We start from the raw sequence: 15,402 nt of genomic DNA on the forward strand, positions 1-15,402 counted from the left end.
TAGTTACTCATTTGAGCATGTTGTTGTTAGACAAAATGTATGTTCTTATGCAAGAAGCATTGTTGAAGATATAGATCAGAGCATACGTCGTGACCTATGACATGTGTTGCAAGGTGAAATCGTTGTTCAAAAGCTGGCCACAAGTTGCGACAGTATTTGCACTTATTCTCATCATTTGTATTTCTTTATGATGGTTGTAGTTAGTCATTTTATGTTTATTTTATAAGATTTATTTTATATGTTGATTTTAGGTGGTTATTGATCATTTCTAGCATAATTCTTATGATTTTGATGATGATGATAGAGTTTAACAGGGTAATTTTAGTTTGATTGAAGAAATTATACGAAGAAGAGAAGCAAAAGAATTAAATAATGTTCAAAATACAAAAGTTGTGAGAAGAAATTTGACACACGTTTATTCTTTTGTTCAAAATAATATCAGCTTTTGTTTATAGTATGTGATTTGACAAAAAACAAAGGTAAATTATTGAATAAATAAAAATTGGTATTATTCTAAGAATACCCCTTAATCAAAGCTTGTATTATTGTGAAAAAATCAATAAAAATTTGTATTATTCACGATACTTTTTTTTCTTAGTATATTTTTTTTTTATTTTGGACTCTTTATATCAACATACAAACAAAATTTGGTGAATGTAATTAAATAAGAACATAAATAGACGTGACTAGTCTTAACAACTTTTTACGTGATTATTAAGTTATTCTTTTCCCAATTTTTATTTTTTGCCAACCTTTCTATTTTATCGTCACCTTTATTTTAAATTAATTTAATAAAATGACAAAAATGCCCTTGGACTTAAAAATTATAAAAATTCTATAAAACACTTCAAACTCAATCAATAACACTTTTATCACTTCAAAAACCACAAAATCTACACATAAAATTAATCGGAACTAAAGTGCGATTAAACCTAGGAGGAGTCAATAACAAAAACTCGAGGTAATTTCTATTTTAATGTAATTTAAAATTAAAAAAAAAATTATGAGTTGCACAAAAAGTGTGACTGAACCTAGGAACAATCACACTTTTGTGCGACTCTACCTAGATTCAGTCGCACTTTTTGTGCGACTCGTAAATTTTTTTTTTTAATTTTGAAATTCCTTTTGTTTATTTAATTTATTTTTTAAGTTATTATTATTTAATAAATGTTGTTATAAATTATTTTATTTTAATATATTATCATATTATGATAATATTATTATAATAATTAGTTTTGAATTTAAATAACTTATTTAAATGTTTAATTATTTTTTACTATAATATTAATATATTAATTAAAATTTAGTTGTTAATTATATTTTAATATAATAATTGTTAATAAAATTTTATTTTAGTTGTTAATTAAATTTTAGTTGTTTAATTATTTATTAATATAATAATAATATATTTGTTTATATGTGTGAATTATTTTAGTTGTGAATAATTTATATGATTGTAAGTGTTTATTAAATTTACTTAAATGTTTATTAAATTAATATTGTAAGTCTAATTAAAATGAATATAACTTAATGTATTTTTTTATGCTTTTAATTTTTTATTAATAGTTTATTAAAATATGAAAATTGTAGTAAATGGATGGAAATCAGGGAAAAGAAAAAGGATTTTTTAGAGGGTTATTGAGCGGGAATAGTTTTAGGCCGAGTTTACTGAAAACCAATTCTTAGTGCTATCTCATCAGCCCAAGCATGTAAATCATCTACAGAATCAAATTCTCTATCGGTAACAAATCTATCAGAGTAATCTACATTATCCCCTAAGTTTTCCAATTCCTGCAAATATAAATTTATTCATAATAATTAAAAGATTAAACTATTTAATATATTAACAATCTCAATTAGTTTAATAATTCAAATTTCAATATATTAACAATATCAATACAAAAATATGAAATAAAAAATTTTACTAAATAAAATACATATATAAAATAAAATAAATTAAAATAACATAAATAAATAATTTAAGTAAACACAAAAATATATATAAATATATGAGTAAATAAAGTAGTTTACTATAATATTTAATAAATAATAATAACTTAAAAAATAATTATAATAAATAAAAAGAATTAATTTTTAAAAAAAAATTAAAAAAAATTCCAGAACCCCCAGTCGCACAAAAAGTGTGACTCTCCCTAGGTCTGGTCGCACATTTTGTGCGACTGGGGGTTCTGGAAAATTTTTTTTTTTTTGAAAAATTTCAAATCGATTAATTGCTTACTGAATCATTATCATGCTCGTTTTGGTTCGCCATTGTTATTCGATGTACACTTTTAGCTTTATAAAGTTAACATAGTGTTTTTAGAGTTTTAGAGAGATATTACAGTTTTTAAGTTCGAAAATTATGTAAGAGCAATCTTGAAAATTCGTTATATATAGGGTGGCGATAAAATGAAAAAGTTGGCAATATTTAGTAATACCGATTTTTTTTACTCCCAAAAATTTTAGTTAAGATTAGCTTCCATTGTGAATGAGATTGATTAGTAATAAAATAATGGAGCAATGTCAAAGTCAACAACAATATATATGGATTTATGGAGAAGTGAATTGGTCAAATTCCAGATCATATTGATTTGGCAAAATGTATTTTGCAATTTGCTTGTTGTACCATCATCCCATTACTCGCAATACATCAGGAGATATCAATGAAATTGAGGTCTGACAGAGAGACACACCTTAAATATTAGTTTAGTGGTTCATTTAATACATATTATGGAAACAAGTAAATTTTGTGAAAGACTGTACAAGGAGATTCTCATAAGATGGACTATTTATTATTATTATTAGTATTATTGTTTTTATTTTTATTTTTTTAATTGTTGTTACTTATTTATTTTATCTATATGCATTTTATTTATCTTTCTCGTTGCAGAAACTCCTTTTAGTCTTTCTTGAGCCGGGGGACTTTTTGGTTGCGCTCTTCTTTATGAGTATGAATTACCGCCGTATTTCCTTCCCCATACCTTGACCATAGTTTCTTATGAGCGGAATACACCGAGTATGATGATGATGACAAGACATTCTCTCAGTGAAACCGTCTGCAACAACAATAGCTCCTTTTTTAAAGTCATTTTACCAAGACACGTTGTCATATTAAAAATAGCCCCTTATTTATAAAAAAAGTAGTACAAGTTTAACTAAGAAAACTGATAAAGAATAATTTAAGTAAATATGATTATTGTCAAGACTAAAAAAATAATTGTAAAGTGATATAAATAATGAGAGGAAATAATCACGTCATTTTCGTTGTAAATATTTACCTCGTAGTATATTTCTTTCATCTCCATTAGAATTCTACTTCTACATAGTACTATTTTTATAGTTCGATTTTTATTTCTCCTTTAAATATTTACCAATACAAACATGCCCGAATTAATGACAAAAAAGTATATGTCTACAGTTTATCCCTTGCATATGAAATATGATTATCTATGCTAAATTGCTAATCATTGCTTAAACTTCTTGTTTTAGTTTAATGGATTTTCCAAGTCATTACTTATTTACTTAATTAATACTTATGATATACTCCTTCACCAAGTCAATGCCGTCTAACAATAACATAGTTTATCAAAGAACTTTCATGTCGAATAATCTGAAAATATTAAACAAATAAGCAAAATTAACAACAAAAAAAAAAAAAGAAATTCGGGTAAATTTAATTCAAAAAATAAGCGTCTCTATGTCTAAGCCTAAGGTTGTGGTTGGTTCGCTGTTACTAACGGCAAGCAAAAAAGTTGGTAAAAAAGTCAAAATTGTTTGTTCGCAATTATTAATTGCGAATAAAAATGAGACAATGTCATACCGTTAAAAGAGACAATTACTAACCGCGAACAACCATGTTTTTAATTTTTTTGTCTCTTCTAATGTTATGATATTGTCTCCTTTTTGTTCGCAGTTGTTAACTGCGAACAAATAATTTTGACTTTTTTTGACCAATTTTTTTGTTCGCTGTTAGTAACTGCGAACTAACTTAACCTTACGGTCGGATATAGAAACGCTTATTTTTGAAATTAAATTTACCCGAAGTTTTTTTTTTTTTTTTTTTTTTTGTCAATTTTGCATATTTGTTTCAAAATTTCCGAATAATCTCACCATCTCACAAAGCCCATAACACGCAACAGAAAATTTGAAACAATTAAGTAATTTTGACAAAAGAAATAAAAAAGATGAAATTCAGATAAACTTAATTCAAAAAATAAGCGTCTTTATGTCCGAGCCTAAGGTTAAATATGTTCGCAGTTACTAACAGCGAACAAAAAAATTGGTCAAAAAAAATTGTTTGTTCGCTGTTATTAACTGCGAACAAAAGAGAGACGATGTCATAACGTTAGATGGGACAAAAAATTTTGAAAACATGTTTGCAGTTACACAAAACATGGCTTTCGTTTTTTGTCCAATCTAACATTATGACATTATCTCTCTTTTGTTCGCAGTTAATAACTGCGATCAAACAATTTTGACTTTTTTTACCAATTTTTTTCGCTATTAGTAACTACGAACATACCTAACTTGAAGCTCGGACATGAAAACACTTATTTTTGAAATTATGTTTACCTAAAGCTTAATTTTATTTTTTTTGTTATAATTACTTATATGTTTCAAATCTTCACAATGTGGCCCATAATCAGAACGTATGAGCCATAATAAATGTGACGCCCCAAGGTCCACGTTCGGGTTAGGAAGGCAAATATGACGCCCATATAAGGGTGAAAATCATTACGCCAATTCATTTTTTTGTTAACCATAGTCCGGGGACACTTTTAAATGGTTGGGTGTTGATGTTCTGGTGACTCGAACTGAGTCTAAGCCAAGGGAATAAGAAACAAATGAGGCGTGTTTCCAAAGAGCAAACATCGAATCGGCGTTTGTTGGGTTACAAGAGAAGACAAGTCGACGTTGGTTGTTGGATGGAAGATATTTTCCAGAAGCAAAAGTCGAGTCGACTTTTTAAGTGTTTGGAAAAAAAACGAGTCAGCTTTGCATACTGATCTTGACGTTGGTTTTCAAGAGCTTAATGCCAAGTCAGCGTTCCTTGGTCGGGAAGGAACATCAACTCGGCTTATCATGCACTGACGATTACGTGGGTTTTCTTTAGCTGGTTTTTTCTAGGTTTCTAACCTAATTTCTTTGTAAGAGTGGGTTACTATATCAAACCCTCTCTAATTAGAATTAAGGTTTACAAAAAGACACAATAGAGAAAAGAAAAAGCTGTCAACGGGAGTTTCTTAGATTCATCTTTTTTGTAATCTCCATTAATAGTGAAATTAAAGTTCTTGGTGCTTGTGTATATAGCTATCCAATTGATAGTGAACCACGTTTCTTGGTGTGTTTTTTATTATTTGTTTGAATCTTTTATTGTATTTGGGGTTTTTGCTTTCTACTGTCCCTACAACATTAGGCGACATAAGTAAGTGGCGTCCAAAGTTCTTTTCGTGTAGTAGTGATACCTTGATGCACATAAACAAAAACTCGTACTCTTTAAGTATCCTGCAGACTCTTGGATTATACTACGTCCGTTTTATAATAATTGCACCAATTCGACTTGGTACAAATATTAAGAAATGATTAGTTGATGGAAAAATATCATTATTGTCTTTAAATAATGACAAAAATATAAGAGTTAATGAAGTATAATCACCAAAGAGTAGAATTAAAATACGAGTAAATAAGACAATTTATAGTAATGTAGCAAATACGGTAAAACAGTTCAAAAGAAAAATGTATTCTCATAACAGAACTTTTATTAATCAATTTCACATTTGTCCTTCATGTTCTCATGGGTTTCATCCTAAGATATGGTACAAATAATAGTACAGTTCTCTGATAATAATTTTATTAGTCTATACACCAAAATGTTGCATATAACATTACATATATGCCAGTGTAAATTTGTTTGGCATTTATTCTCAAGCCTCAAGGTAAGAACTTCTCGAGCAGACTCCCGAAGAAGAAGCTGGTTTTCGCCCACCCTCTAGCTTCATGGGGTACCTTAGCGTTGGCGGGGGATTTCTTTACATTCAGCATCATCGTACGTCCTATTTCTTTACGGAGTGCTTCAATGGTCTTCATATCTACTGGGTTCCCTGATGAATCCCGCACATAGAACACATTCTTTGCCTTTTCTCCCACAGTGGATACGCCCGCTCTCATTACCGACAGTCCATTCTCTCGGAGAACTCTTGTTACTTCTGAAAGTAATCCAACTCGATCCTTTGCACAAAGTTCTAGACTTAGACCCTGCTCCATAAGGATCATATCAAATCAAATTCTAAATGAGTTATCCTATAAGATACCAGATTTTCTAAAAATGAACACTAAGTACGAGACTAGATGCTTCCAATGCTCGTTATTAGACTTCAAAATACGTAACTCACATCAATTTTCACTTACTATTTTGGAGTATTACTTCCGCCTTTATTTTATTTGCGTTCACCCTTTTAATGGGTTTTTTAATAGACAATGACGAAACCCAACAAACCAAAAAAAACCTTATGGGAACAAACATGTGCGGCTATCTAGGAGGACGTACCAGAAACTAAGAAGGCAACTATAGTATAATTAGTGAAAGTACTCACCTCGCATACTCTCCGTTGAATGGCAGCTTCAAGGCATTTGATAACCCTGTCCTTCTCCCCTTCCATGTTAAGTGTGCAGCCATCCATATGTCGAACATAGTACTCCTGTAACTCCGTTTATCAGCAATGAATGTTGTAAAATTAATGTTTGTTACCGAGGGATTTTTCCTAACATAAGTGATCAAACGTAAAGCACCATTTTGAGGATCTTATTTAAAAACCTATGCTTATGGGTGAAAACATGGAAGGCATTTCCATCCATGCACTTATAAAATTAGAGAGAAAATTTTTTCGACCTAGACGAAGACCAAAAGGGAGAAGTATTAAACTTCCAAACTTATTAAAACTATAAATTAGAAAGGGCCTTAGTTGAACAATGTCCATCTCGAACTTCCTGGAAAATATAACAGGACAAGTATCTGTTAATACTCTGGGCTAGAGTAGTTCAAATATGACCCGACCCGAAACCGAAAGTTAACTGACCCGAAAATATGTTTCTTTTATAGGTTTATCGAACCGACATTATTTGAACCGAAGTTGTGCCCTAACCGATTTACGACCGAAAATCGTAAAATCAAACCCGAGCTGCGACCGATTTTTATAACCGAATATAACCGTTAACCGAGATTACCCAAACCTAATAGTGGCCGACCCGAGTCATACCCGACCCGAATCATGCTCAAAACCGAACTTGATCCGGCTAAAACCGACTTAACCCGAACGAATTTTTAATCGAAATGCTGTAAACCTAAACCAATTTTTAACATAGAGGTATGATCGACTCATATTCAATCATCTTATTAGTTAATCTAATAAAGTAATAGAAATTTTAATAAATTAAATTTTATACATACATGGTTTCATATATTTAGAGTTAATAATCAATGGTCAATGTTTATTTAACTATTTTTAATCAAATTAGATGAAAAATGATAAAACTTTAATTTTAATTTACACTCAAACAAGTAAAAGTAACAAAGTAATAATCATTAACTGATTTGCATTTTAACTTTTTTGCCTTAACTAAGGGGAATCTTATCATCAATTAAAAAATGTCTAACAACTTAATCTGATATTGACTCGATCTATAGTAATTAGTAATTCGTAGCCGAATTCTACTAGAAAATAATATTCGAACCCGATCTGTACCCGGTAAAACCGAACCAATTATTAACCGATGACCGTCCGAGACCGATTGACTACTCGACACGAACTTCAAACGACACCGAACCAATGCTAACCCGATAGCTCAAATAACTGATCTTCAACTGAACCATGACTAACCGACTTGACCCGATTGTGATCTGTCGTAACACGCATCCAAAAAATAACCGATCCGAAATACAACTGAACTGAATGACACCCGTCCAGAACCGACCCGATCACCTGAATGAACACCTCTACTCTAGGCGATACAAGAAAAGTTACTTTTCAGCTATAGCAATTTAAAATAGTTAAATATGGAACTATTCATTTTGGATATAAAAGCAAATCTGATTTTATTTTTAAACTTTAAACCATCCTATATGATAACAAATTAACTTCTCGACTCTCCAAAAACAGTACACCAGACGATATGATGTTGTTTTACTACCATCAGGAAAGCATAGGCCAAAGCCATGAAAACAAGAAAATTAGGATACCTGTGATGCATATGGGCCGTCTGAACCGATGGTTGCATGGAAAACAACATACTGCATATCCGTAAGTGTGCAGACGATATCAAACATAAGTTTTGGACGATCTTTGCACTTTACTGTAACCACTGAGTAGCCTTTCTCCTCACAACGCCCAACAAATATTTTAGGTTTGAGAGGAGGAGGATACTCCACTTCTGTTGCGCCAACACCTTCATAATCCCTGTCAGCAAACATCATTTGGTGAAGTCGCCGATCAACATGAGTAAAACCCATGGAGAAACTAGTATGTGCCACTTGATCATCATCCTCCCCTCCTAGAACATTTTTGAGCTGCTCTTCCATAAGAGATAATCTGCTGTGATCATCAACAGCACGGTAGGTGGTATCATCATTGACATAAAGGACGCAAGCTATTCGTGTTTTATGGGTCCAAACTTCTGCGGCAGATATGTTGAAGTGAAGGTCAGCAAGAACAGCAAATATCTCTGATAAGAGTCCTGGACGATCTCTGCCTATCAGCTCCACTGCAGTGTGATCACCAGCAGGGTGTAGTCCGACTCTTTTTCCTGGCCAACTCTTTATCCAATCAGCAGCTTGGCCTTTGGGTCCCAAAGCCTATTGCTCCAGATGTAGGCAAAAATCAATAAACTAGAATCAGAATAGAGAATTTCTATAATGGGCAAAGGAATCACAGGAATACAATTTTTAAGACACCATCAACACATGTATCTCCAAAATCAGCAATGTCGGAACTTCGGAAGCTAATGAGGAAGTTGAGAAAAATGTTATCTGTCCTATAGTTGGATGGTTAACTGAAGATATATATTTCATTGGTAGTTAGATACTAACTCATGTCAACAATTGCTTTTTAAGAAAGTATGGTTGGTCAGTTGGATAAAACCACAATGAAAGGTGATTATCTGGGGAACTATCGTCTTCTGGAAAACAGGTCGGACAAATCTAAGTGCGGGCATTCTTAGTCAGATCTATAAAACCATCATATCGTCTTAAGCTGCTTAACATGGTCCATGAACGAATTCATAGCTTGTTCCATCGATATTTCAATTTTCATCTCGATTTCTTAGTCTTTATGTGACTGTGAGTCAAGAGGGGATAATGTTCTTTTTTTTATAACATGACGAGGATAATCATGAGAAATCCTAAAACAATGTCAAGCAGTAGGTCAGTTCTCTTACCAGTTACAACAAGGTCTTCAGTAAAAATATTATAAGCCCATTAAATCGTAGTGAAGCAAAATACACTGTAAACCTCTGACTCCAAACCCCTCTAGATTAGCAAAATGCAACGTATTCTATTGACAAGACGAGCATCTTGATAGACCTATATTACTACATTCCTTGAATGGTGAAATTGAGCCAATCATTACTGTGAAAAACTGCGCAAATTTTGGTTTCAATATGAATGCAGACAGCTTTTAGAACAAAGTTTGAAGTTGCATACACGGATCACATTGTAGAACTTAAAAAATATTAGCATACCTTTTCTATATGTTCTGTGGTCTTGCTGTCTGTAACCTTCTTCCCATTTTGATCAGTAACATGGAATACTGGTTTTGACAACGGAAAAGTATAATCTCAAACATCGATAGACAGTCAACGCGTAATAATAAAAGATATATGAGCAACACCACTCTTTTTGGAAATGAATTGTTACGGATGAAAACCCCTTTGTCAATTTTTGTTCTTTAATAAAATGTTGGATACTATCAGAAAATTCTGAAGTCACCGACTAAAACAATTAGGAATTTTAAGAGTCAAAGCCACTCACCATCCATAAACCATCCACCATCAGAAGAAATATAAGCTTTGGTGATGATGAGATCAAGGTCAGTTAGGATTTGCACGACTTCCAGCAGTATTCCTGGTTTGTTCATGCTATCAACCTGTTCCAAAATCAACAATAATTGTGGTTAATTCACTTTAAACCGGAACATAGTAGTATTATGTATCCTTTCATCCAGCATAACAATTCGTTGGCTAATTTGTTTTTCGAATTCGCAATTCGTTTGAAATGGCTCAAAGATAGCCTAAAATCGATCATATTTTACCTTTTCAATTCGCGAATCGTGACAAGATTAACAAATCATGTGACACTCTAATCACCATACTCCAACCATATTATGAAAATCAACAACTTCAAATTCGAAGCAACTCTTTCCTGTTTGAAAAACTTGATCTCCAGAATTGAAAGCTTGTTAATGAAACTAATAGACCCTTTCCTTCCTTATTTCGAGTGTGTGTTTGTGAGGTGATGTACAGATATTTTTGCAATTAAAACTTAGAAGACAAGATTCTGACCTTTACTAGGGTACTATCGCTGCAACTGGCATTATCCACAGAAACCCTGAAAAAGAGCAGCCGTTAAAGACAGAAGTAGAGATGATTATGACTTGATTTTGTCTTGAAATATTTATGTGAAAGAATAGACAGGTCTGGAACCTGGGAGGATTTATTCTGATGCTCAAGTTCTCGTACTCAGGATCAAAATATGGCCCAGACATTGTATTGTATTCAACAAACAAAAGAGTAACACTTTTTTCCAAGGATAGCAGCTGGTTCAACCAATCACCCAATAGGTTAAACTCATTGGATGTCAATCAATGATTTCTTGATCAAAAACATGATCATAATTCAACATACCAAATTTCTATAGATATGGGTGGAGTCCTGGATTCCACCCTTGAACTCACCCTGATCTGCACCAACTTACATTGTACAACTTCACGTAACAACTACAATCCTTGATCCTGCAGAAAACAGACAAGCTACTTGAACTGAATTTGAACTTTACCAAGCTAATTCCTCAATTTAAAAAAAAAAGGATTTCAGGACTAACTGTATTGTAGCTCGTAGGAATCAGTTGAGAAAGAAAATCTGTAGAATAGTGACTCTCTAGTAGATGCCCTTGCAGAATAGCAACTTGACACACTACAAAAGAAGGGGAAAACCATTACTAGACTATTGACCAAGAAACTAGCTGAATGCCATCATAATTTAAGGCTTGTTCTTATAAATATCAAAATACATCATAATATAAGGTGTGAATGTGTAACTAAAAAGTAATACATCATGGACAAGTACACTGGCTATTCTATTGGGAATTTATCAAGTAAAGATGAAAATCAAAATCTGCACATGGGACCAAACTCTCAAGGAAGCAACCCTGTAAGACATAATTTAAGGGCATGCCCTCAAACAATGATAAATCTATGGGATCTTAAAATTCATTGTTTCAACAAAGTCCAACCCTAGAAATATTTAATATGGCCATACTCTTTAACATCATAACATCGTCACTAAATGGCTTTTAAAAGGTCGTCAAAAACTCAACTTTAAGTCATTTCACTCTTGTGATAATACAAAAAGAAGTTGAATCTGAAACAAATCTGATTCAAAACATGATAAAGCTATTACATACTCTCTATTTCACAATATTGGTTATATTTGACTTCATGCACATTTTTCAAGTATCGTTCGAGCCTTGATATCTATAAATACACTTAATAAAAAAATCATAAAAATATATTTTAAAATTCTATTCATCAAAAAGAATCTAACAAGATCTTATATGATTATATTTTAATTTCTTTATATCCATGAAAAATCATGTTTAATATCTCACTATATATGAAATATTTCAAACGTAACCAACAATATGAATCGAAGGGAAAACTAAACAAGATGGGTGTGTGCAGAATTAGTCAACATCAATTGAAGACGCTCAAAGTCTTAGTTGGAGCAACATAGCCATGGAGTACACAACAACAACAAAGATATTTCATTACCCCAAATATTACTAAAATAAAGTCCAAGTGCAGGTATTCTTCGAGTTGAGGATCTCACTAGCCGCAAACTTCTTATCTCTTTTGAAAAGGTTACGACATGCCGTCATCATCAAACAATGATCATAGCCTTTTATGAGTGCGATATACTGAGTACGATGATGATGATGGAGTAACTCTCATTTAGTGTAATGAATGAAGAAGGGGACCACCCACCTTAACACTTAAAAACTTGTATAGGAGAAGTTACATGAATGGAATATATAGCCTAAGGTAATTCATATATGCAATAGCTAGCTCAATTTATCAATCCCACTTGGCTACAAATTGAGTTTTATTTACAAAATACTCCTACCACTTTTATCCAAGATCAACTTTTACATTGTTTCCACACCCCATATAGAGTATCTAAGAATTCACCATTTTTCTCATCACATCATTCAAATGAGAATATATTTGGAAATGCAAGTATAATCAATCTCTACTTCAGGAAATGTGTGCATTATTTTCACAATCAGGGAGCATCACGCTATCTTTAAATGCCTCTCAAAAATTATATTCCTGGGTCACATCAAAAAAAATTATTTAATAAACTAACACAAAATATGCTCCATCGGTTTTTTTAGTTGCAGAATTAGACACCAACCAAAAGTGGGTCCAAGTTGCAAGTCAGAACCTTCACACCCCTTTCGATTCCATAAAGGTCAAAGCCCCCACCAATCACTCCAGACTCCAGCTTATCTTTTGTATTTGTTCTTCATCTATCATGTGCTAATTGGAGTTTTCTCTTTTGCATATTAAAATAAGAAACCTTAGTCTGTATGTGATCAAATTCCATTAGAAACATCTGTTAATTGCAAAAAATTGTAATTAGAATAAAACCCATTTGGATGTCGTCGTTAAATGGTGGGAATAGTCAATAGAAACTTAGTCTCCTAACAAAGTTAATAATAACAAATGTAGAATTAAGTGATAAAAGAAAATTGTGAACAAAAATATTTCTATGGATTAGAATGTTGGGCTTTTAGGAAGGATTATAATATACAGATGAAAGTAGCGGAAATGTAAATGCTTCGATGGATGAGTGAGCTTACTTTTAGGGATCGAATTCGAAATGTAAATGCTTCTGAGTGAGCTTACTTTTAGGGATCGAATTCGAAATGAAGATATAAGAATGGGCTTGGAGTTGCAAATATTGAGCTAAAGATGAAAGATAATCCTTTAAGGTGGTTTATGCACATGCAAGACGGGATATTAGTGAACTGAGGTAAAATAGATAAATAGATAAATAGTTGAAGCTCAGGAGACTTAAAATAAGGGCTAGAAAGACTGACTTGAAAAACAAAAGCTGAGAATGACATGAATAACCTACCTAGGCATATAAATTTAGATCACAGAAAATCTGAATGAATGAAGAAAAAAGTTATATTGGTTCGGGTAGCAAACCCTTTACTAGGACATTATTTTAGTTGAAAGTAGAATCACATGTACTCACTCCAAATCGCCTATACTTAGTACCAACAAACAAACGGGTCGTAACTCGTAAGGTAGCCCAATGCACAAAACACAGAGCAAGACTCATAGCAAGGTCCCATGGCAGAGGTATAATGGAGGCAAACATTACCCTATGGCCTATGCTATATAAAAATATTAGAAATGGTGACCTTTCAAAGCGACACCTAAATCCGCTTCTCAAGACTCCTTTCTTGTGATTAAAGATTGAATTATTTTATTAAATTGTAATTGCAAACTTACTCATTAATCAATAATTGCAAACAATAATCAGTTATCCCTCAAATCAACAATTCTGAACCAAACATAATCAAGAAAATCAATAAAAGTTGTATCCCATTAATCAACAAATCACTATCAGAAAGAAAGGGAGAAAAACTTACAGAATAGGTGAAAGAGAAAGGCGGAAACAGGGGAAAGCAGCAAGAAAGACCTAGAAATTCTGAGAATTGGAAAAGCTTTTCAACAAAAAGATTTAAATAGGAGTAGTACACCAAAATCTTAATAGAGAGTGATAAGAAAATGTAATGAGAAGAATGAGTGACTGATGAGCAGATGGCGCACTATAATGATGCTGATTGCTGATTGCTGATTGCTGATTGCTGATTGTTGTTGTTAGTGTTTCAGTGGGAAGAGAGAGAGAAGGAGGAAGACACGTCGGCCTGGCGTGGCCAGAATCACCTTTTTTTCTTTGCTTTTTCTTTTTATTTCTCAACTATTTTTCTCTTAGCGTTGCAAATTTATGTACACCTCCAATTGGACTATTGGAGTAGGCTTCTTCTGGTTGTACTATTTTGTACAATAATACTTCCGTTGAAATACTTGCTACATAACGGTTTTTGACACTATTTATCGTTCATACTTATTTTATATATTATAATTAATGTGTAAGAAAAAATATAGTCAGGTGGAATCTTATTTGAATTTTCAAATCGAATACCTTTATTAAGTTTTTATAATTTTTAGACTTGTATAATTCGATATAAAAATGATTAAAATAACACATTTGATTACGTAAAAAGTCAAATGCAGCAAGTATAGTTGAACGGAGAAAGTACTCCCTCTGTCCTGTATAATTTGCATCAAAGAGTAAATTGTTATTTTTTTTAAAAAGGTGGATAATGATAATAAATGAAAAGAGAGAATAAATTGTGAATGAAATTAAAAGAGAGTTAAATGTATAAATGTGATTAAAAGAAAGTGGTGGACCATAACCCAATAATAAAAATGACGTAAATTAAATAGGACGGCTAAAATAAAAATACTGCAAATTAAATAAAACAGAAAGAATATAATACTAAATAAATTGAAGTCAAAATTATAACATCAACTTGAATTTAAGTTGCTTGTGATTAAAGTCGAATTGAATATATATTCTATTTCAGAAAGTATCATATCAATTAAAAAACTCTCAAATATTTAATATTACGTCGATAATATTTGTTGATTAAGTTCACATGTTTGCTAGCTATTACTGTTGGTTTTAACTTAGGACAGTTATGTGTTGGAGTTGTGTTGAGCAATTGGTCAATTGTTCGAGTAGCGGAAGACAACAACTTTCAATTTATTATGAGCTTGCTTTGTTGGAACAAGTAGGGGTTATGCTCGTTCGAGGAGAGCTATTATGTGTTTTTGTTATGATTTCTCGGTTTTACTTGTATCACCTTGAAATAGAGGTGTTTTTTCGGGTGATTTCGGATTAGGTGTTTCGGATCGGTTTGAAATCAGTTTTTGGGTTGATGTTGTTTTTCATAATTGTAAATCATTTAAAAGTCGGGTCAAATTGGATTCGGTTATAAAATCAAGTAATTTTCGGATTATCGGGTCTGTTTTGAACACCTCCACCGTCAAAAGA

At 32.1% G+C, this 15,402-nt stretch overlaps 1 protein-coding gene across 3 annotated transcripts; it reads right to left on the reverse strand.

Moving 5' to 3' along the window:
• Positions 1-5,724: 5,724 nt before the first annotated feature.
• Positions 5,725-14,265, reverse strand: LOC130810226 (ACT domain-containing protein ACR3). 3 transcript variants are annotated; one of them, XM_057676204.1, is made up of 12 exons: positions 13,931-14,265; positions 12,682-12,882; positions 12,039-12,596; positions 11,090-11,181; positions 10,894-11,000; positions 10,693-10,805; positions 10,552-10,597; positions 10,022-10,136; positions 9,733-9,800; positions 8,237-8,848; positions 6,594-6,698; positions 5,725-6,255 (listed from the first exon to the last, which is right to left on the reverse strand). In XM_057676204.1, the coding sequence occupies exons 6-12, from the start codon at positions 10,752-10,754 to the stop codon at positions 5,932-5,934; spliced, it is 1,332 nt and encodes a 443-aa protein (XP_057532187.1). In that variant the 5' UTR covers positions 10,755-10,805; positions 10,894-11,000; positions 11,090-11,181; positions 12,039-12,596; positions 12,682-12,882; positions 13,931-14,265; the 3' UTR covers positions 5,725-5,931. The 3 variants fall into 3 exon arrangements, with proteins under 3 accessions (XP_057532187.1, XP_057532186.1, XP_057532185.1); XM_057676203.1 differs by lacking the exons at positions 12,039-12,596; positions 12,682-12,882 and having other exon boundaries at positions 10,944-11,000; XM_057676202.1 differs by lacking the exons at positions 12,039-12,596; positions 12,682-12,882.
• Between the last annotated feature and the right edge of the window lie 1,137 nt (positions 14,266-15,402).

This window comes from Amaranthus tricolor, chromosome 4, assembly GCF_026212465.1.
Source record: "Amaranthus tricolor cultivar Red isolate AtriRed21 chromosome 4, ASM2621246v1, whole genome shotgun sequence".
Classification (NCBI taxonomy): domain Eukaryota; kingdom Viridiplantae; phylum Streptophyta; class Magnoliopsida; order Caryophyllales; family Amaranthaceae; genus Amaranthus; species Amaranthus tricolor.